At 35.6% G+C, this 19,767-nt stretch overlaps 1 protein-coding gene and 1 long non-coding RNA gene across 7 annotated transcripts in view; one reads left to right on the forward strand and one right to left on the reverse strand.

Annotated features, from left to right (window-relative positions):
- The window catches only part of LOC106025445 (uncharacterized), a 102,563-nt gene that overhangs the window by 22,694 nt on the left and 60,102 nt on the right, over window positions 1–19,767 (forward strand). Inside the window, exons 2-3 of one of the 2 annotated variants that reach the window (XR_001199033.3) lie at window positions 6,229–6,343; window positions 9,488–9,624. This is a non-coding gene — a long non-coding RNA (uncharacterized LOC106025445). Of the gene's footprint in view, window positions 1–5,654; window positions 6,344–9,487; window positions 9,625–19,767 lie in introns of those variants that run through there. The other variant, XR_010050820.1, reaches the window with a different exon arrangement.
- The window catches only part of Cobll1 (cordon-bleu WH2 repeat protein like 1), a 154,074-nt gene continuing 141,610 nt past the window's right edge, over window positions 7,304–19,767 (reverse strand). For 4 of the 5 annotated variants that reach the window (XM_063259184.1, XM_063259182.1, XM_063259181.1 and 1 more), the window contains 3 exons: window positions 16,421–17,976; window positions 14,156–14,332; window positions 7,304–8,519 (listed from right to left, as the gene is read on the reverse strand). In XM_063259184.1, the coding sequence (XP_063115254.1) occupies window positions 8,433–8,519; window positions 14,156–14,332; window positions 16,421–17,976 (1,820 nt within the window). In that variant the 3' untranslated portion in view covers window positions 7,304–8,432. The remainder of the gene's footprint in view (window positions 8,520–14,155; window positions 14,333–16,420; window positions 17,977–19,767) is intronic. The other variant, XM_063259183.1, reaches the window with a different exon arrangement.

The following is a 19,767-nucleotide window of genomic DNA, read 5'->3' on the forward strand; positions in this document are numbered from 1 at the left end:
GAATTATCATTTTTTAAATTTCAAGTAAAAAGTAAAGCAGTTAACTTTATCCAAAGCTTACCAGGTACCATGCAGTATTGTTCTATGTATTGTTTCACTAATCTTCACATTAATTCTGTGAAGTTGGTACCAATTTTCAGATGCAGTGGCAGATACTTAGAGAAGCTCCGTAACTTGCCAAAATTCAAGTAGTATGGTATGTGGCTGGAGTTAAATTCCAAAGCCATCCCGCCCTTTTCAGAGTATATACAGAAAGAGGGAAAATATGCCTAAATATTATTCGTGGCGTTCTGGATAAAGTTAGGGCGATCCTTGAAATTATCTGTGTATATATCTGTTTTATGTATAAGAACATATTTCTTTAATATGATAATAAGAAATTATTTAAGACTATTCCAAAAAGTGAAGACACTAGCATCTCTACTACAGTGTTAGCCACTGTTTACTCCTGTGAACTAAAAAATAGTGTATCTTTGAGTCAACTTTATCTTTTGCATAAAGTACTTCTATTATTGCTTCCTAAAATGAATATAGTGTTTTAGAACCTGAATTCCACCTAGTTCTTCGTAGCAAAAATGTAATGCGCAGATTTTTTAAAATTAAAGCTAAAGTCCAACATGAGTTTTAAACTGGCATCAGAAGGTCTCTTTGCTCTTACTCTTTGATTCCCTACGGGAAACTTCCCCATGGTGACCAGCAAAAAAGAAAAGAGGCCACATGAAGAAACCTAGCTGACAGCCCCGGAGGAGGCAAGTTTATTCCTCAATCATTTCTCAGAATTTATGAGAAATAGAAAAGTCAACTGATGAGCATTCTAGAGCCAGCTGGATGGTTTTACAAGCATTGGCCCTCTCATCTCAAGACAAATGTATTATTAGCTCACCTTACAAGTACAGCCGTGAAGCTCAGAGTTCAAGCAGCATCCCGGAAAATATATCAATAAGTAGTGGGCAAGGAAGTGAGACTCTGGTCTCCATATCTCCTACTCTTTTCTCTATATGACCTTGCCAAAACATTCATTTTTATCAATTTCCAGAAGTAAAAGTTAGGCAGTAACCTATTATTAGAAGCATTATGTGTAAGGAAGTATAAATTCAAATATATAATCTAAAAAGACAGTAAATAAAGATCCATGGGTTTGTTTGCACACCAGCTCTACACTTGCATTGCTTTTGCTAAGTGAGAACTCATCCTTTGAATGCACACTTCAGCTTAAAATAGTTTTTGTTAAGCCTATCATCCTTGCTATGAAGTGCGAGACAAAATTTCATCCAGTGACTCATGATAAATCTTATGCACAAAAACAAATCGCTACATTCAAAATACTACTGTAAGTAGAATCACATCCTCAAGAGATTTGCTAATTTTTCTCTCCTCTGAGGTCTCAGGAAAGATGAGGGTAACCAGTTCTGTGACCTGTCTCTAAGGCTCTTGGCATACTGACGTTTCTGTCAATTTATTATTTTATGTGTCTGTCAACATGGAGATTAAAAGGCAAGTGTGGACCTACACTGCTTCAGAACTTTATAAGGTTAAGGAAATTTAGACAATGGAATACGTTACTGAATCACATTAGAAAGATTTTTTTTATTTTCCAACAGGCTGAGCTGTCATTTGCCTGGAATGGTTCAGGACAGTTCTGCCTGCAGGCAGGACTATGGACTCATTAACCTCCTAGCCCTGCAACTCTGTCAATCTTAATTCTCTCCAGGGTTTCAATCAGATATAGCTGCCGCTAGTTTCATTCTGGTTGGCTTAGCGTGGCTCTGTGCTCTTGCAATTTTCTGTATTGCAGAGAGAAAAACCATCTTCAGTATGTGTTTGTTGCAGTGTGCCTGGTGGATCTCTCTTTACCAGAAGCCTCAGCAAAAATTGTACTGACAGATGAGTGCACTGGTCTATTGAAAAGTGCCATGTGCCAAAAATAGAAGATTCTTATTTTTCTTTGCATACAGATAGATGAACTCATGGCTGCGGTGCTCTCAGGAGGCCTAGGAGTTGACTTAGTCTACAGGAATGACTGTGCTATTTTTGCACTTTCCCTCACATTATTTCTCAAGGCTTGAGGGAATTTAAATGTGACTTATTTGGCAATGACAAGTCTCTGTCCCTCCGTACCTCCCAAATGAGATCATTTACACAAAATACTTCATCACAGCTCATTCTGTTTCTTCAGAAAGAAGCAGTGTAACTTAAATGGAATCTGGATTTTGTGAAAGGAGAATTTCTCCCCACCGTGGAACTGATTATTTTTTAAGTCACTTAATTTCATTGTATTGAGATTAAAAACTCAACATAGTGGTTCTAACAAAAGCAGCAAAATCTCTCAACTGTTACTCAGTTTTTGCCATGAAATAAAATTCTGAAGCAAGAAAACATATGAGTACACATAACTAGTATCTATTATCCCTTATGACTGTTATGTTTTTAATGCAACAGTGAAATTTGCCTGTTTTATTGTGAAAATCTATTAAAATGGAAACAATAATCAATTCAAGCCTAAATAAAAAATGAACATAAATTCAGTAAATACAGCCAGAAGTATTTGCCTCTTTAAGAATAAGGGTCTCGTGGAGAGGTGGGAATTGTTTACAAGCCTAGTACTTTACATAGTGAATAATTAATAAATATATTTAAAATTGAGTCATGAACTCTTCAGGAATTCCTGTTTGGAAGCCACTGTCAATATGAAAGAGTTCTCTGTGAAGGTAGTTGTGTGTATGACCAAATATGTTTAAATGGAAATGACAACTTTGAGCAAATTAAATTTAAACCAAAAATTTTTGATGTCTATTTCAAATGAGAGAATTGTACAATAATTAAGTTTTGCTGTTATCATGCAGTAAGTACTGGTGACTGCTGATTTTTGTTTTGTCTTTGTTTCTTACAGAATCTGTAGGGTGGTAGAGTCACTGCCTACAAATCAGAATTTGTAGGGTGTTTCTAATGAGAGTATAACAGAAAAATCAAATTATGTTTCTCATTTAGTCAAGCTAAAAAATGTAATTTAAAGTATAAATCAGGCAGTCTTTAAAAAAAAAATTACTGAAAGCCAAAAGAGAGGCAATCAAGTATAATGACAGATCGAGAATCAAGGTGTGTACTGTGTGTTCTGGTTTTCGGTTTATTAGATATGTGATCTTGGTAATTTATTGCTTGGTTTCTTTTTTGTTTATATTGGAAGGCTGACATCAATAAAACATTTTAAGAAGTATACAGCAAGAAAGAAAACTGTTAGTGTGGCATATAATGGATGAAGGATGGAGGCTAAATTAGATGTGATCTCTACCCCCATGAAGAATAAAATTAAGTGAGGGAACAGTCATTAAATAATTAAATAAAACTTTTAAACTACAACTATATTGTGATAAAGGAAGATACAGTATAATAAGTAACACAACTCTAACATCTCTAAGTGCATATAATTTCTCTCTACTATAGGGTAAGGAAAGTCACACTGCACAATGCTACTTTCAAAACCTTTGGTATTTCTATGGTAAATTGTATCCTTGTAAGTGATAAAAAGTATGATTTTATATCAGCAACCTTATTTTGAGCAGGCATTGTTGGAATAATTTACTTTTCCATTTTTCTTCTCATTTTCTTTATGACCAGTTAAAACTTTCAAGACAAGAGTCTTAATTCCATTTCGCTACATTCCTTAAAGCACAAATCTCTATGATGCTCCAGGGACCTTTGGATAACAAGTACTTCTGGGAAGAAATGAAAAGACCAACTGCCAGTGTTTGTTGAAAATAGGCTCAGTTTTTCCTCACATGATGCAACAGATGGCCTTGACAGACTGATGGGTGGGAAGGAGGAAACCTACAACCCCATTTACCCAGTCACTGTTGTCCCATCCTTCTCTGCCATGTTGGACTTACATATTCATGTCTTTTCGTATAATCCTCTCAGCTATCTAGAATTGAACTAATTTGGATAAACTACGAAAATATTAACCAGAACAGACAAAACTTATTTTATTATACTTTATTGCACACTGCAGATTTTGCATTTTTTAACCAATTCAGATTTTCTCTAAACTTAGATCTATTTGTGCCATTTTTCCCTACAGCTCGGATGACTGTTAGCATGTTTTTAGCAATAAAGCATTTTAATTATGGCATGCGCACCATTTTAAAGGCATACTTCTATCATATATAGACTTAATAGACTACATACAGTATAAACAAAATTTCTATATGCATATGGAAACAATAAACATGATTTGCTTGTGATATGTACATGACTGTTGCTGTCTAGAAGTGAACATGTTGTGTTTTCAAAGTATGCCTGTACTCTTAAAACACAGTTGCTATTTTGGCACTGTTATGGTTTAACTCTAGATGTGCCCTCACAACCTCATGTGCTCATTGGTGAGGTTTTTGGGAGGTGACTGGGTCATGGGTGTGTGATACTGGATTAGTCCACTGATGGGTTTGTATCTAGCTGGGTATCATGCTGGGCGTGAAGCCTGGAAGGAGGTGGATCACTGTGGGCCTGACCTAGAGAATGTCCCTCATTTTCTCTTGATATTGGTGCCACATCCTGCCTGCCATGCCATGGGCTGTTTTTCTTCTATGTGCCACCTTGTCTTGGAGGCAGCTGATTATGGACTAAAACCTCTACAAAATCTGAACTAAAATAAATCCTTCCTCCTGTAACTTCTGGGTGTCAGGTATTTTTTCCTAGCAGTAAGAAAGTAACTAAAACAGGTTTTAAACACAAGCATTAAAAATGCATGAACAGATTTTAAATTCATACTTAAATGAACGTGGGCTTGTTCTTCAGACAGCTTATCTAGCCAAAGATTTAAGAGAAAGCTGTCAAATGGAAATCAGACTAATTGCTCTGATTCCTTTAAAAATTTTTTAAGAATTCTCAAAATCAAACACAGTTATTTATTTTTAAAACTTGAATTGTGTTATCTTACTTTTAGACAAAGTTTTGGTGGTCTCTTCCAGAATGCACAGCAACCAAATACTTTATCTTTCTTCTTCTTGCATAAACATGTATGCATGAAGAGGAAATTGGGGATTGACCTTTAAGTTGGAATACACCTACGCAGGTGCAGGCAGCCGCCTGCAGGGCAGGACTGCTGTGGTTATACAGTAAAGCGTTAAAGTATTTCCACGGTGTGGTACTTGAGTACACTAAAAATAGGCAACCCTTAACTATACTGCAGTTGAAGTCTGATTCCTTTAAAAATTTTTTAAGAATTCTCAAAATCAAACACAAAGTTATTTATTTTTAAAACTTGAATTGTGTTATCTTACTTTTAGACAAAGTTTTGGTGGTCTCTTCCAGAATGCACAGCAACCAAATACTTTATCTCTCTTCTTCTTGCATAAACATGTATGCATGAAGAGGAAATTGGGGATTGACCTTTTAAGTTGGAATACACCTACACAAGTGCAGGCAGCCGCCTGCAGGGCAGGACTGCTGTGGTTATACAGTAAAGCGTTAAAGTATTTCCACGGTGTGGTACTTGAGTACACTAAAAATAGGCAACCCTGAACTATACTGCAGTTGAAGGACAAGATAAAAATAGGAAATTAAATTGAAAAATAATCGTATAAATAGAGTACTAAGATTAACAAGTCAAACTACAGATCTGGATTCACTAGTAAGATTGGTTATTTTTATTGAGATCAGGAAATAGGATAGTACTTAAATATTTAAGAGAAACATTGGTATAGAAGTATATTTTGAACTGAATTATATTTAAAGTGATAACTTACATAATTTGTTTTTTAAATCTTTTTGACTGAGATATTCCTTTATATTACTAAATCGTATTTCTCTCTCCCTCTCACCCACCCCACCTCATAGTATATGCTGGCTTTAATATACACAAATGATTTTACAGACGTAGCAAAAATACCTTAGATGGAGTGTCAATAAATTATTCAGAATTTCATAGCTTTGGTTTTGTATTCAATTCCTAATAAAGAGTAAAACTAGTAAGAGCCTAGAACATGGAGGTAATTCGGTATTATTTAACATAAATTCTGCCACTATAGAGAGTACTGAGTGGCTTACAATTCTTATCTTTTTAAAAAGACTAAATTTACAATGCTGTCTTCAAGATTTCTGAGATGGAAAGCCTATCCTTGATTAAACTTTTGGTCCTGTTATTTTGGTCGTTTTTAAAACGTCCTGTTTTACCACCAAGATTATTATGAATTCCTAACCGTACTTCACTTTTTCCTGTCCTTTCTGCAATAGCACTGCCCAGCTCTTGCTGGTTATTTTTGAGGTGTGGCTCTATGCTGACTCATGACTCTAGTTCCTTCCTGCTGACTGCTGGATAGAAGCCTCTCGTCTGCATTTACTACCAATGGTGAGCACTGGTTAAAATCCTTTTCTGTGATTATAAACAAGTCTGTGTATACTATTTAGTAGATGTCACCTATACCTAAGCAACTTTTGAGGCAACATGGCAAAGATCATTTAATTTACTAGACACTATAAAAATGATTATCCCTGTGTATTCCATCAACCATAAGAGGTTTTGGTTTTGCTTCACATTTTTGATAATATGCTATTTTGAAACTTACATTTCTGTTTATTTGAAGTGATATTCTCATGTATCTGAAACTAGCATTTCCATGATTATCAATAAAGAATATCTTTTCCATATATCTGTTGGCCTTTTGGGTTTCCTATCACTATTTTATAAATTAATCCTTCTATATGCTGAAAATATTTGGTTACTTGTGGCTTAAGTTTTTGCCTTTATAGTTTCACATTTCAATGGATTTAAATGCACTGTAGCTTTTTACAATTGTGCCTTTGTTTTACTCAAAGAATTTTCACTTGCTGAAATCTGTAAGTATTGAATATATTCTTCTAAGCTTTAAGATACTACTTTTAAAATTAAGTCTTTAATTCTATTCAAATGTCTTTGATTATGGCTTGAAGCAGGAATCCAAATTTATTTAAGGGGATAGTCAATTATACAAGTAGATTTTCAAAAATTCTCTTTCTCTATTAGTTTATAATGACGTAGGTATCCATGATAAGGGTCTTATTCCAAGTCTGATTCAATGAAAACAGCAACAACATTTTGCACTAAAAATATCCCTGCCACATACCAGAATTGTGTGAAGCATTTTTATGTGATTCACCCACAGATTTTGGAGTCATAAAGCCAGGTTTAAAGGTATACTGGGAAGCCCTAATAAACAGCAGACCTTAATATTACTTATTTGTTTATTGGCAGAAATGCATCCTTCCGGTGAGGTATAAAATACGCTGGTTGCCATAAACTATGCACTTTGGAAAAATAAAGCACTCCAAATATACAACTTGCTTTTATTAAACAGGAGGGGAAAAAAATCACATTTTTTAAAGAGGCAGATATTCCAAAAACTTTAGGGAAAACCAACTTAATGTCAGCTTGTTTGAAAAAATATTTTAGAATAAGTGAAAAATTAAATTATTGAAGTAGAAAGGATACTAACAAGCTCTAGACCTTGCCAGATTAGGTGCTGTGCAACTCAACCATTTGAGTTTTCAGTAAATATACAGTAAATCAGAATAATAGCATCTCAACAACATCTTGACTATTTTATCATTTCACCTGAATTAAACCAGGATTTCTGAAACTTCCAAATAGTAAAGTTTTCCAATATGAATATACACCAACTATTCCTCTCTACATATCAAATGTGAAATAATTGTACAATATCTCAATATTTTCACAGGAAGATTTTTAAGGCTTCTGGCACATAAAATAAGTAATATTTCTGTCAATGTCATTATTATAAACAGAAAATATTTAAAATTCTCCTTGTGCAACTTAAACTCTAACGATTACAACATCAAGTGTTCATGTTAATAAAGTATTAAAATATGCTTCCTCTAAATTTGACACTGATTTGTAATTATAAAAAGAACAGACAAGCTAAGTTTTGTATACTAAATGATTCATCAATGAAAAAACTCAGCTTTATATACTTGATATCACTAATTTTCTAGATCATTCCTTCAGCACAAAACAGCCTGAAATGTAACATAAACATTTCCAATTAAACTAACACTGAGGCAGCAAATGTCAGGTCTGTTTGCTGGTATATGTGGCACAAACAGAAGTCTATAAATCTTCATTTATACTTTTAAGTCACCACTGTAGAGTGTGTCATCAATAAAGAGTAATTATTTGTCATTTGAAAAAAAATGAAAGTCATTTATAGCTGTGTTAAAGTTCTAAAGCAGCATATTTAATCTTTAAGGCAAAAAAGATCAAAAATTATTATAAATTATAAATTCTAATAATTCTTCTTTTGGCATTAATAGCCATAGCATAAAATCTCAGACTTTAACAGATAATATATTAGTGTACATCTGAATATACATTTGCCCACATTCCCCATTGGCGTGAAGCTGGGTCAGGAGGTGCAAGCAGGAAGCACAGTGTACGGGTGACATTAACAGCCTTCCTGGGCATCGGAGGACAGGGATTGGCTAAGTCGTGACCTTCCATTCACAGATATCGTATTCGATGGAACAGTAACCTAAGTGGAACAAAAACACTTGTATTCATCAATTTGAACTGGGACAGCTGTCTACTGTTCAACAATTACCACATTTTAACTTCTGCCTCATTGTAAATACTAACATTCAGTATTTCCCATTCAATAAATTACAAATAATTAAGAATAAATGTTCACCCTACCAGGAAATGAAAAATGACAGAGTTGTTATTTGCACAACAAACAAGTTAAATGACCCATTAACACATCTTGGCTTTATAAAGTTACCAAGTCATCATAAATGACAGCAACACAACAGACTGCAGGGCACGTTGTGACAGAGCATTGTTAGCAAGATTAATTCTGGCTCTCCAGAAGTACTTTGGAAAATGTAAAAAAGTCAAGTAAACTTCACAATGCAATGATTTTTACCACTTTTATAAATGTACATTAATTTGAAGTTCCTCTCTTAACGATCCCTTACTTGTTAAAACATATGGCTTTTTTAAATGATTTCATATGAAAGAGTAAAAAAAAAAAAAAAACAAATCTATGACCACTATATCAAAACAAACGTGGTATGAAAAGGTGCTTTTGTGATTTTATCCAGTAAATACTCCTCAAAGTTTTATAGCAGTCTTCTATTTGCAAACTATCAGTGAATAAAAACACTAAAAATTTTTCTAAGCAGCATGAAGTTTCAGATTAAAAAAAAATGTGGACATTGAATTGTAAATATGTATACTTTGAAATAGTAAAGTTAGAATTTAAAAAATTTTAAAAACGTATAGATTATAATGATAATTTAATTACAGAAGCAAACCCTATAGTCCTATAAAACAAAAACCAAAATACAAATGACGACAGATTCTTCTATCAACAAAGCAAAAACAAAAATTGGCAAATTTAGTTCAACTTTAGTTTTCTTGTGCTTTTATTTGTTGCCTTTTACTAAATGAAAATATGATCACCTACAATAATGAATTTCCTTGATGGCCTCATGAATCCAGGGTACAGCAGAGTGTTGGTCACTGCATGCCTGAAATAATATGGCTAAGAAGAGTGACTGCCAGGGGCAGGGAACTCATGGCCAGCCCGTTTAGTTCCCCTACGGGATTCCTTCCAGAGTGCAGCCACCAAAGGACAGGTAATGACTTTTCATTATATGACCTTGTCCCCAAAGTGTCGGTGTGTAGAACTATTTTTGTCATTGGTACCCAAGTTTCAGTTTTTGCTATTCTTTATACAGCAAAACAGAACATTTATTTTATGCATCTAAAAATCCTGACAGCTCTAAATATCTAGAGCCACTTGTTGTAGCATCCTATATGGGGTCCAGCCATATAGGATCTACAAGCCATGTCGCATTCACCCAGTCACATGTCATGTAGTCCTGAAAAGATGGTATGCATGGGTATGGAAGAAGATGGGATGATGGGCCAGGGATGCAGCCCAGCGGCCAGCACCTGCCTGGCAAGCGCGAGGTTGTGAGACTGATCTCCAGTTAAAAAAAAAAAAAAAAGATGTGTAGGTTGTGAAGGATTCAAGATATGTATGTTCAAAGATATGTATGTTTATGAAGGATTTCGTCGGGATTCTGTTTTTATAAGCTAAATATGTTTATGTATTTAAAAAGTGGTCTGGAAGTTGACACGAGTCTCTCAAGAGAAGTTACTTTGGGAGGACAGTGGCATTTCCTTTAATTTTTAGAAAATTTGTAGACTAAACTTTTAAACACACGACAGTATTATTAGATTATTCCATAAATTCTGAGGACAGAGATTGTGTCCACTTTGGTGCCCCTTTAACCCACTGTTTATTTCAGTATTTGGCACAGTGAAGTTTTTAATGAGTATTTCTTGAAATATGGTAACTTTTTACACATATTTCAAAAATAACAAAACACTGAATTCTTTGAACAAGGCACACATTGTACTTATAACAAAGATTTTTTAAAAATGTTTAATAATTTAGTGAAGTATCTACTAGCTGGTCATCTATCCTTGAGGTTTAAAGAGTTTTCAGTAATATGCACAAACCTTTAATTATAGAACTATTAAACTTTTCATCACTTATTTCTATTTCAAAAACATACACAATCATCAACCCAAAATCTTTTGTTCAAATTCAAACCCAGAAAATATACAAACAGTGCAAGTGAACAAACAAAACCAGCCAGCAAGTTTCTGAGTGACTTATATAGCTTTTTTTTTTCTTCCAAGTTTCTATCTAACCAGATAAATTCTGCATTCAAAGGGTACACTTAATATCAAGTGAAAAATCTCATTCATCAGTTTATTTTCAGACTTTAGCTTTACAAACTATTCTATTTGCAATACTGCAACTACCCAGGTTTTACTAATTTAGGCATTATAAATACTGAAGGCAGCCAAAATATTTCTTGGTCCCACAAAGGCCAATTATAATGGATTAATCGGATTCTCTGTAAATAATGTGCTGATTCATACACAAATTTTAATACTACAGATGATTTATAAACTATTAAGCTAGCTAGATTTAATAGTGCTTTACAAGGTAAGACTGATGTCGGTGACTACATGGGAGTTGGTTGAGGCTAAAATTTGGAAACATATTTTAGAAACATAAAAAAAGAACCAAGACATGTTCTTGACTACACTTATACTACAGCAATCAAGTAACTGTTCTAACATGAGCCAACCATTATAGTGAAGGTTAATTGCTTGGGTATGAACTAGAGCCTTAAGGCAAGTTAGTATCTGGAGTTAAACTGAACATTCAGATGCCAAGTTATAGACAAAACACAGAGCCAACTTTCTGATGAACAATCTAAACCTGCTGTCAAAATCACTGGAGAATTTATGTGGCAATATAATTACTGTTCTACAAAAGAAATGCCAGGATTTAAAAGAAACTAGGAAAAAGTCTTCAGTACAGGACAAAAAATGTAGAACTAAAACATTAAAAAAAAAGAATCTGCCTCTGTCCATTTTATTAGCTTTTGCAATTTTGGGAACAGAATACATGTGCAGCAAAGTGCACTGAACATTAATATGCAGCCTGGCAAAAGCAAACAAAAATAGATAATAACCCACCAGCCTGGTCAAGCTCTTCTTAAGTTCTCTTTATTCAAATTTTGATATTTTACCTAGAATCTTTACTAATTGGGTTATTTTAGATACATTTGCATTAAGGTAACATTTGGTTTCTAAAATTTCTCATTAAATTAGATGTCTATTCTATCCCAGTAAATCCTCAACAATCTTCTCTCTCCCTCTTCTCTGTCTCTTTCTCCTCTCCTTTTCTTTATGAAAGGACTCATAATCGTAATTTTTATAATTACTTTGGTTTTTTATTTATTACTTATGTGTGTAGTAGGGCTAAGGATTGATCGTGGAGCCTAATTCAATGCCAAACATATTCACCACCACTGACCTACCCGCCAGGCACATCGTTGCTTCTAAAAATAACGGGGTGACTATGCCTCCATCACTAATAGGAATTAGTTTTGCATGCTGTCAAAGTTTCTCATGTTATTTTTATGCTTTTATCTACACTGCCATATTAGCTGTACTCTGTTCATTTTATTGCTATACGGTGAGATTATCCTTTGAATTCAATGTTACGTATTCTATTATGTATTTGAATGTTAGGATTATACTTGTCTGGAGCCATTATGAATAATATTTTACGAACAATTATATTGAACTCATGAAAAATAAAATCACAATTTTTAGGGTATAAACTAGAAGTTAAAATGCTAATCATGGAGTGTGGATATTTTAAACATTACTAGATTATATGTTTTTAATGAAATAAAATGTTCACTTAAAAGGAATTAGGAGGTGGCACCCTACAGACTCTGAGCTATCAATAACCTCCTACTTGAAAAGATAAAATTTTATACTCAACAGAATCTAAAGTAATAAGCTTTAAATAGGACACAATTATAAGATCATCATTTAGGCCTCCTTTTCATGTGATTCACATCCAGCTGATTCCAAAGGCAATGAGAGCTTTCCATGTGAAAGGACCTGCCGAATCAGAGCCAGTTAAGACACCAAGTGTACCACTGCTGGCTCATACAAGGGGTGTGCCTAAAGGTATTTCCAATTTAACATACAGTGTTCCGCAGTTAGTTTACCGAAACTGAGTGCAAACATGAACTTAGCAGATAGGCACTGCCATCAATTTCTGGGGAGTTCCTTGGCTCTCTTGTGGGTCTGCTGTGCCACTATTTTTCAGTGCATAGGAGACAGAGGCTTCATGTTACTGCTTTTTATAACCATGGCAGAAAGTAAAATATTTGGTACTTATGTGCTTAAAATTACTTGGCAAATGTATTCAGTTGCTAAAGTTTTAGACTGGTAGTGCCTGGTTTGAAACTCACCTTCAAACTGCAAGATTAGAAATAGAAAAAATTTCGTAAGTGACAATGTGCAATTTATTAACATGGGTATATTTTACACTCAAAAATGTAAATTTATCATAATCTGTGGTAAACAAATTTCCGTGTGTACTTAAAGCTATACCAAATTTTTAAGCTGACCAGAGCCCTTTAGTTATTCCTCCACCCCTGAAAGCACTCGATATTTTGCCTGTGTCTATGTTTGTCCAGACTAGAGTACCAAATCCTAGAGAGAAGATGATCCACACTCACTACTCTGCCCAACACATACAGGAAACTGAGCTTCACCAGTTGAGTATGGCAAATGCTGACGGGACTGGAAAGAACTTTTTTTTTGTTTGTTTTTCTTCTATCTTTGTAAAATTTTTATTACAGTATAGATTTAATTTCTGCAGAGCTCAATGTATTGTTCAACACGTCCCTTAGCCCTTCTTGAAACTGACTGCAGAAGGAATTCACAAAGTGAAGGCCTAGCGAGGCAGGAGAATAGTGAGCACCTTTTCTGTCTTCAGTACTGCAGTACTTGTAATGAGAGGACTAGAGGACATGAGAAAAGTTAGGGAGACAACTGCCTCTGGATAGCGTTACTGATGCTGCTGCTCAAAGCTCTGCGCTGTCTTCTTTCAGGTGAGGAAGAGGGCAGAAAGGGGAATTACCTGCAGAAATTCTGTGACCTTCATTTAGTATTTGTGCTGGAAAAAAAAGCAAACACCTCTGCGCTCCAGAGATGTTCTTCTACATCACAGCAGGAGGCCCTGGACAACTCTGGCCAGACATTATGACATTGTGTTTCTGTATTAGGGCTCATCTAGATTCTCCAGACTTTTCTTACTGTTTGGTTAAAGCTATGAAATTTCCCCTAAAACCTAATGGCTACTTTGGTCCCTGGAGGAGCTATGACTGAAAAACTTACAGGCTGTCATCACTAAAAGTCCTCTTTTTCTGGAATAGGGATGAATTTCCAAAAGAATTTTCTTTGCTGCGCTATCAGAATTTCTTAAGAGTCCAAAGCACTTGGTATATGCAGTTATACAGTAAGGAACCAAAGTCATGTTCTGCACCTGGCCTATGCTGTGAAAAAGACAACCAGGTATGATATATGGGCCTGATATATTTTTAAATATATGTAAGACTCTGGACTGTCTCAGTTTATACTTTAAAAATGACCCCTGACATAACAAAGTAACTTCTGGCGTCTTCCCTATGTAGATTTCAATGGTAGGAAAAAATACCCCTTAAGTTTGGCAATATGGAAAAACCCACTGTCACCCATTTGATACGGAAAACTTACTCTTTTCAATTTAGCAGCAGCCTCTCCAGAACGGATTGCAGTCAGCAAACTCTGTCGGATCTGTTCTGGGTCAGAGCTTTGGAATGTTAAGGAACTTTGTCTCTTAAGAGTGAATGATGGGCAGTCAGTTGGAGTTGGCATTTTAGAATTCTGTTCATTATGTGCAGAGTTATTTTGCTACAAAAATAAATGCAAAATATTTATATGAATTCCATGAGAAGAATGGGCCATTTTTTTGCAAAACATTTTCATCATCCATACTTCTTTAAGAATCAGCATTTGCCACACTGGTGATTTAGACACAAGCTGTATTTCCTCACTCACTGAATTAGCCCTCTGCCAAAGCTGGGCTGGAAGACGTGGGCACTACTTTTTTTCCCCTTGAACTTAGAAGGCTAATGAGAAAAGGCAATGCCTCAGTTTGGTTCAGGAATACAGTGTTAATTTTACTGTGCTTGAGTCAAATAATGTGGACTTTGCCAATATATGAAGTTGGCTAGAAAAAGCCAAATTAATCAAAAAATTCCACAAACCTAAAAGTAACCCATTTTCTTGGTTCCAACATATTATCCTGGGAAATTACTATGTTTGCATGTCACAGGACAGTCAAATATTAACAATTTAATACAGGTTGTAGCTAATATGTCTCCTAATAAAGGAAAGTTAATTATTTTGCTGCAGGTAGTAGCGTACGTGGGGTTTCAGGAAGCATAGGGACATACATGTACTGACCAGGTTTTATTTTCCCCATGAGGCTAAAATAAATATTAAGAATTTCCAAATTGAAGAATCAAAAATCTGAACATTATAGGAGTATGATTTAGTAATCGATTTTACTAGCAGATGTTAATCAAGTAATCAAAACAATTGCTTTCTCAAACTGCCAAGTACCTATCTTTTTAAAAAATGAGCTAAATAGCGCTTAGGCAGTGACTCAGAACTGTATTATCTAAATCAAAGTTCCACGGTTTAGGAATGGTATTCCACTTTAAGAAAAAAATACAGGCTTTATTCCTAAGAATTAATCTCTATATCATATATCACTCCCTGACGCTATACCAAAATAATAAACATAAATGTAAACTATATGAAGAGATTCGTCAAGATAAATATTTCTTTAAAGTTATAAAAAATATTTACTTGGCAGTATAGTGAATGATCTTTTACACCAGCAATGTTTGAAACTGTAGTGTAAAATACTTCTGGAACTGTCTCACAATGTGAAAATATCTTTAAATATTATCAGTGTAAAAGTACCCAAAATATTTCTTAAAAATTGCATGTGATTATTGTGATTCATACCATGAATGTCATCCTCTTCTTTGACTATTTTATCTGAACCTTCCAAAATACAACACTGAGTTCACATTATCAATAACACATAAATTATTAAGGTTATTTAGTAGTCAGATGATGATCTGGTAAACATACAAATAACTGGAAAACTGATAAGAAATTAAGAAACAGGGAATTAAAAAATGACTTTTAAAACTACTTTTAGGACAACACACTTTCCAGGCCCTTTCTGTGCGTTTTAGACAAAAGCTTTCTTTCAATAAATTCTTTCTGCTCTTACCCTCCATCGTTCCTATAATTCATTCCTTGATTTTAGACAACATGAACTTGCCATTTTGGACATCTAGCAGGTTGGCAGTTTCATTCCCTTATCTCACCACTCTTCACTTTTACTTTCTTGAATAAATTTTGCCACTGCTTTTTTTGGGGAAAAAAAAAAAAAAAACAACCAAAAAAGCCTCCAAAACTACTTTCAGTTTAGATTAGTTACAAGGAACTAATGCTACGCTGTGGTTGAACGTATATAGTGGAAAATGCAGAGGCATGTTTGGAAACTTCAGTCTTTTATATTGCTTGTGTTTCATATAATGAAAACTTTTGCCATTATGTAGTACTATAAAATTAGAGGGGAAATTAAAGCAAACCAGAACCACCAAAACAGTTGAAAACAAACTAGCAAACCCCAGGTAGGTAAATACTTATAACTCTAAACTATGCAAATGTATAAAGAAACTTCAAAACACTTCATAATTATATAGTAATACACAGACGACTTTACAGTAATAATTAATCAAGTGATCTGAATAAAGGGACTGGACATGTTACCTATCCTGTCACTATAACAGCACGATATCCTACTAATATGAACTCAGAGTTATTAATACATGAACATACCAACATGCCCATTGTTCCTTATTTTAACCAGGTTCTGAGAGAATCTAAGTGCTCTTTTTCAAAAGGTACACTTACATTCTCTGTCGCATCAAGTCGTGGAACGTCAGGAAACTTGTTTACAGAGCCTGTCTTCCTGTCATCTGCACTGGCTGGAGGCTGGGCAGCTTCTTCCTCACTGGAGGGCTCCGTGTGCACCTTACTGAAAGACTGTGACCTTTTCACGACGGCAAGGGCAAATGGTGAAGAAGTGGAACTGGAGAATGGTCGGGGGGCGCCAAAAGTTTTCAGAGTCTTCAGATTTACTGCTGCTGGCTGAGGAGTGGGAAGAGGCACAGGCTTGGGTGCTATGGGGGGAGGAGCAGGCTTCTGGGTGAGGACGGCCTCGCCAGTGTGTCTAACATGGGGCAGGGGAGTACAGTGAGTTGTTTTACTTAAGGGAGAAAGAGTCTGCTCTGGAGAAGGCAGTGTGTCCTTGCCTGAGTCTCTATTTGGGAGTTCTTTGGGAGTAACGTTAGGTGCAGTGTGTGTGCTCTTGGCAGCTGCAGACGTGACATAATGGCCTGATGCTCTCTTTTGCATCTGCAAGAAAAAAGAATTTGGTTTGGCCTGGGGATTTGAAATCTGAGGTTTTATTTTTGACTCCAAAATATTGTTTATGTCTTCCAAAGTTGGCGCAAAAGGAGCCGTGCCAGTGTCTCCAGTCATCCTGGGAGGCTTTGGAGGCTTAGTCACTACCTCATCAGTAAAGCTCATAGCCCTGTGCAACTGCTGTGCTGCTCTCAAGCTGGGCTTGGGTGTGAGGCCTTGTTTGTGCTCCTCCACTGGGCCGTCAGAAGCAGCAGTGTTTTCTGTCTGGATGGAAGTTTCTTTCACATTCTCGTAAGCATGCTTTTTTCCTAAAGTATGTAACTTCTGATCATCTTTAAATACTACAGATTCTGACTCCCCGTCTTTCAGTATTTCCAGGGATTTGAGAGGCACTATTTTATAAGTCGTCATTCCAACTTTGGGTATATAATCTCTTGTAATTTCATTAGAAGGTTTTGGTTTGGCACTATAGTCCTGTCGGTAAAGTGGAGAGTTCTGTAGGTAAGAAACAGTTGAGTTTTTATCAATTCCATCTATGGGAGATGAAAGATCATCACTACCATAGGCATAGACTGGATCCTTTCTGGCAAGCCTATCTTCTGTATATACTGTTAGGGTACCCTGACTCCTCAATTTGCTTGTGGTATTTGCAGAATCTTGTAGAATTAAGGATGAATGTTGAGTTGACTTGTTATTTGAAGTTTGCACACTTTCATCAACTTTGAAGTCAGATAAATTACGATCTTGGTGGTTCCCATTCAAGCTGTTACAGGAAGGGGTGGTCTGAATTGCTGCATCTTGCATTTTTGTCTTTTCTGTTCTGTGTTGATTCAGTTTTTGGTCTGGCAGTGATGCTACCACTCCATGATTTTCCTTGGAACTTATAAAACTATCAGTTTCACACGCTCGACACTGTGGTAGTTTGTCAACTCTCATGTTTATGTCCTTATTTTTGGCTTCATCTACACAGATTTCTGTTTTTCTCACACTATTTTTCATCTTATCTTCTGTTTTTGTTGCAAGGATATTGGTTTCATTTTGAACTATTGAAAGAAGAAACGCTGTTAGTATATATTAAAAACTATAAAAATGCAGGTTTTTAATGTGTATCTTACCCAACCTATAACCAGTTTGAGTGTTACAGATAAATTTTAGCTCAACTGCTGCGGCCGTCCCAGGAGGAGAACCACCAGTGTCTCCTGAGATTTGTACCATGTTGGAATTTAGGGCGCTGGTAAACCAAGCAAGCAGCTCCCCTCCCTGATGAGCGGCTGTGGTGTGGCAGGCTGTGGCCCCTCTAGGAGGAGAACCACCAGTGTCTCCTGAGATTTGTACCATTGTTGGAACTTAGGGCGCAGGTAAACCAAGCAACCAGCTTGACTCCCTGCTAAGTGGTAGTGAGCCCACCAGTGCATGGGTTGAGAATCAAACATCTCCACTCCCCCACCACCACCCCATTAGCAAATTGGAGCCAGAGGTCTGAGCATTCCTTGGGAGGTTGACCACATGCAATATAGCAAATAAGGGGGATTTCCTTCTACCATCTCTTTGAAGGCAAATATTTTTATCACTGTTTTGCTTTATTCTGATTAATGTTATTGCTCTGTTCAATATTCTGTTTTACTAAGTTCTATAACGTTCTGTATTTCATTTTATTTTGCTATACCTGACTGAAAGAACAACTATTGTAAGATGTACTGTAGTACCTATTACTGTTATCCTGGTAACCTGCTGTGAGGTTCTGTACCAATTTCACTACACTGTCTAAATTGGCTTTGTTTCTCTTGTTCTGTTGTATTTTACTACCTTCAAAATAAATTTTTTTTTTCAAATTTAGCTCAACCATTATAAAAATGCAGGTATCAGCAGACAGAAAAAATAGTGCATGAAGACTTTAGTTAGGAACGCATTTAACTAGGGTGGCCACATGTTAGCTAACATGTTAATTTTGCACCTCTTTTTTTCATAGATATAAAAAGGTAAAAAAAAAAAAGAAAAAGAAAAGCATTTTGTAATATATACATATAAATAAGTTATATAACGATCTTTTAGGCTAGGCATTGCCCAGAACAAGTATGCCACAGAAATTCACTATTTTCCTCCTTACTGTAAAAACATCCTATTTCTTTTCTCTGTCAGTCAGTCAGTCTGTCTGTCTGTCTGTCTATCTGTATCAACAGAAGGTCTCCCTGTGTATTCCAGGCTGACCTTGGACCTATTATATGGCCCAAACTGGCCTCTAATTCACGACAGTCCTGCTTTGTCCTCCTCAGTGGAATTACAGGCAAGGGCCACCTCACTGGTAATATTTCTGTCATTTTTAAAGACAAAAAAGAAAAGCACTGAAAAATTCAGCAATTGTATTATTCCTCTTTCTTCCATTTAATCTTTCTTTTCTCTACCTCCTAGAGGAGTACATGTGTTTCAAAACTAACAATAAAACAATTCCAGCTAATGTCTTTTTTAACTAAAGATGGCAACAGAAAACATTACCTTTAAAATAATTTGAAGTAAAAGCAATCTATATTAATTATCTTATTGAGCGTTCTTGCTAGAGGGATTTTCTTTTAGAGGGATTTTCTTTCAGTAACAACATGGGTGATTTCATCAACATAAAAACAATCGTATTGGTTTTTATTTTTCTGTAGGAGCAAAAGATATCCCTAGTCTAATGTCAGAGCCCAAGAAGGACAGCTATCTCCCTTTTCCCTGAATGACTGTTCCCTCTGTTTCTAGTCAGGTCTCCTGTGAATCACTTGCCAGGGTCTTGGTTAACAAAGCATTAGCTTCCACTCAACAAGAAGATGGCAAAGATCTCAAATGAGAGACCTGGA

This window comes from Cavia porcellus, unplaced genomic scaffold (genome assembly GCF_034190915.1).
Source record: "Cavia porcellus strain 051 isolate PalLab524CR breed Dunkin Hartley unplaced genomic scaffold, mCavPor4.1 scaffold_12, whole genome shotgun sequence".
In the NCBI taxonomy this organism is placed as follows: domain Eukaryota; kingdom Metazoa; phylum Chordata; class Mammalia; order Rodentia; family Caviidae; genus Cavia; species Cavia porcellus.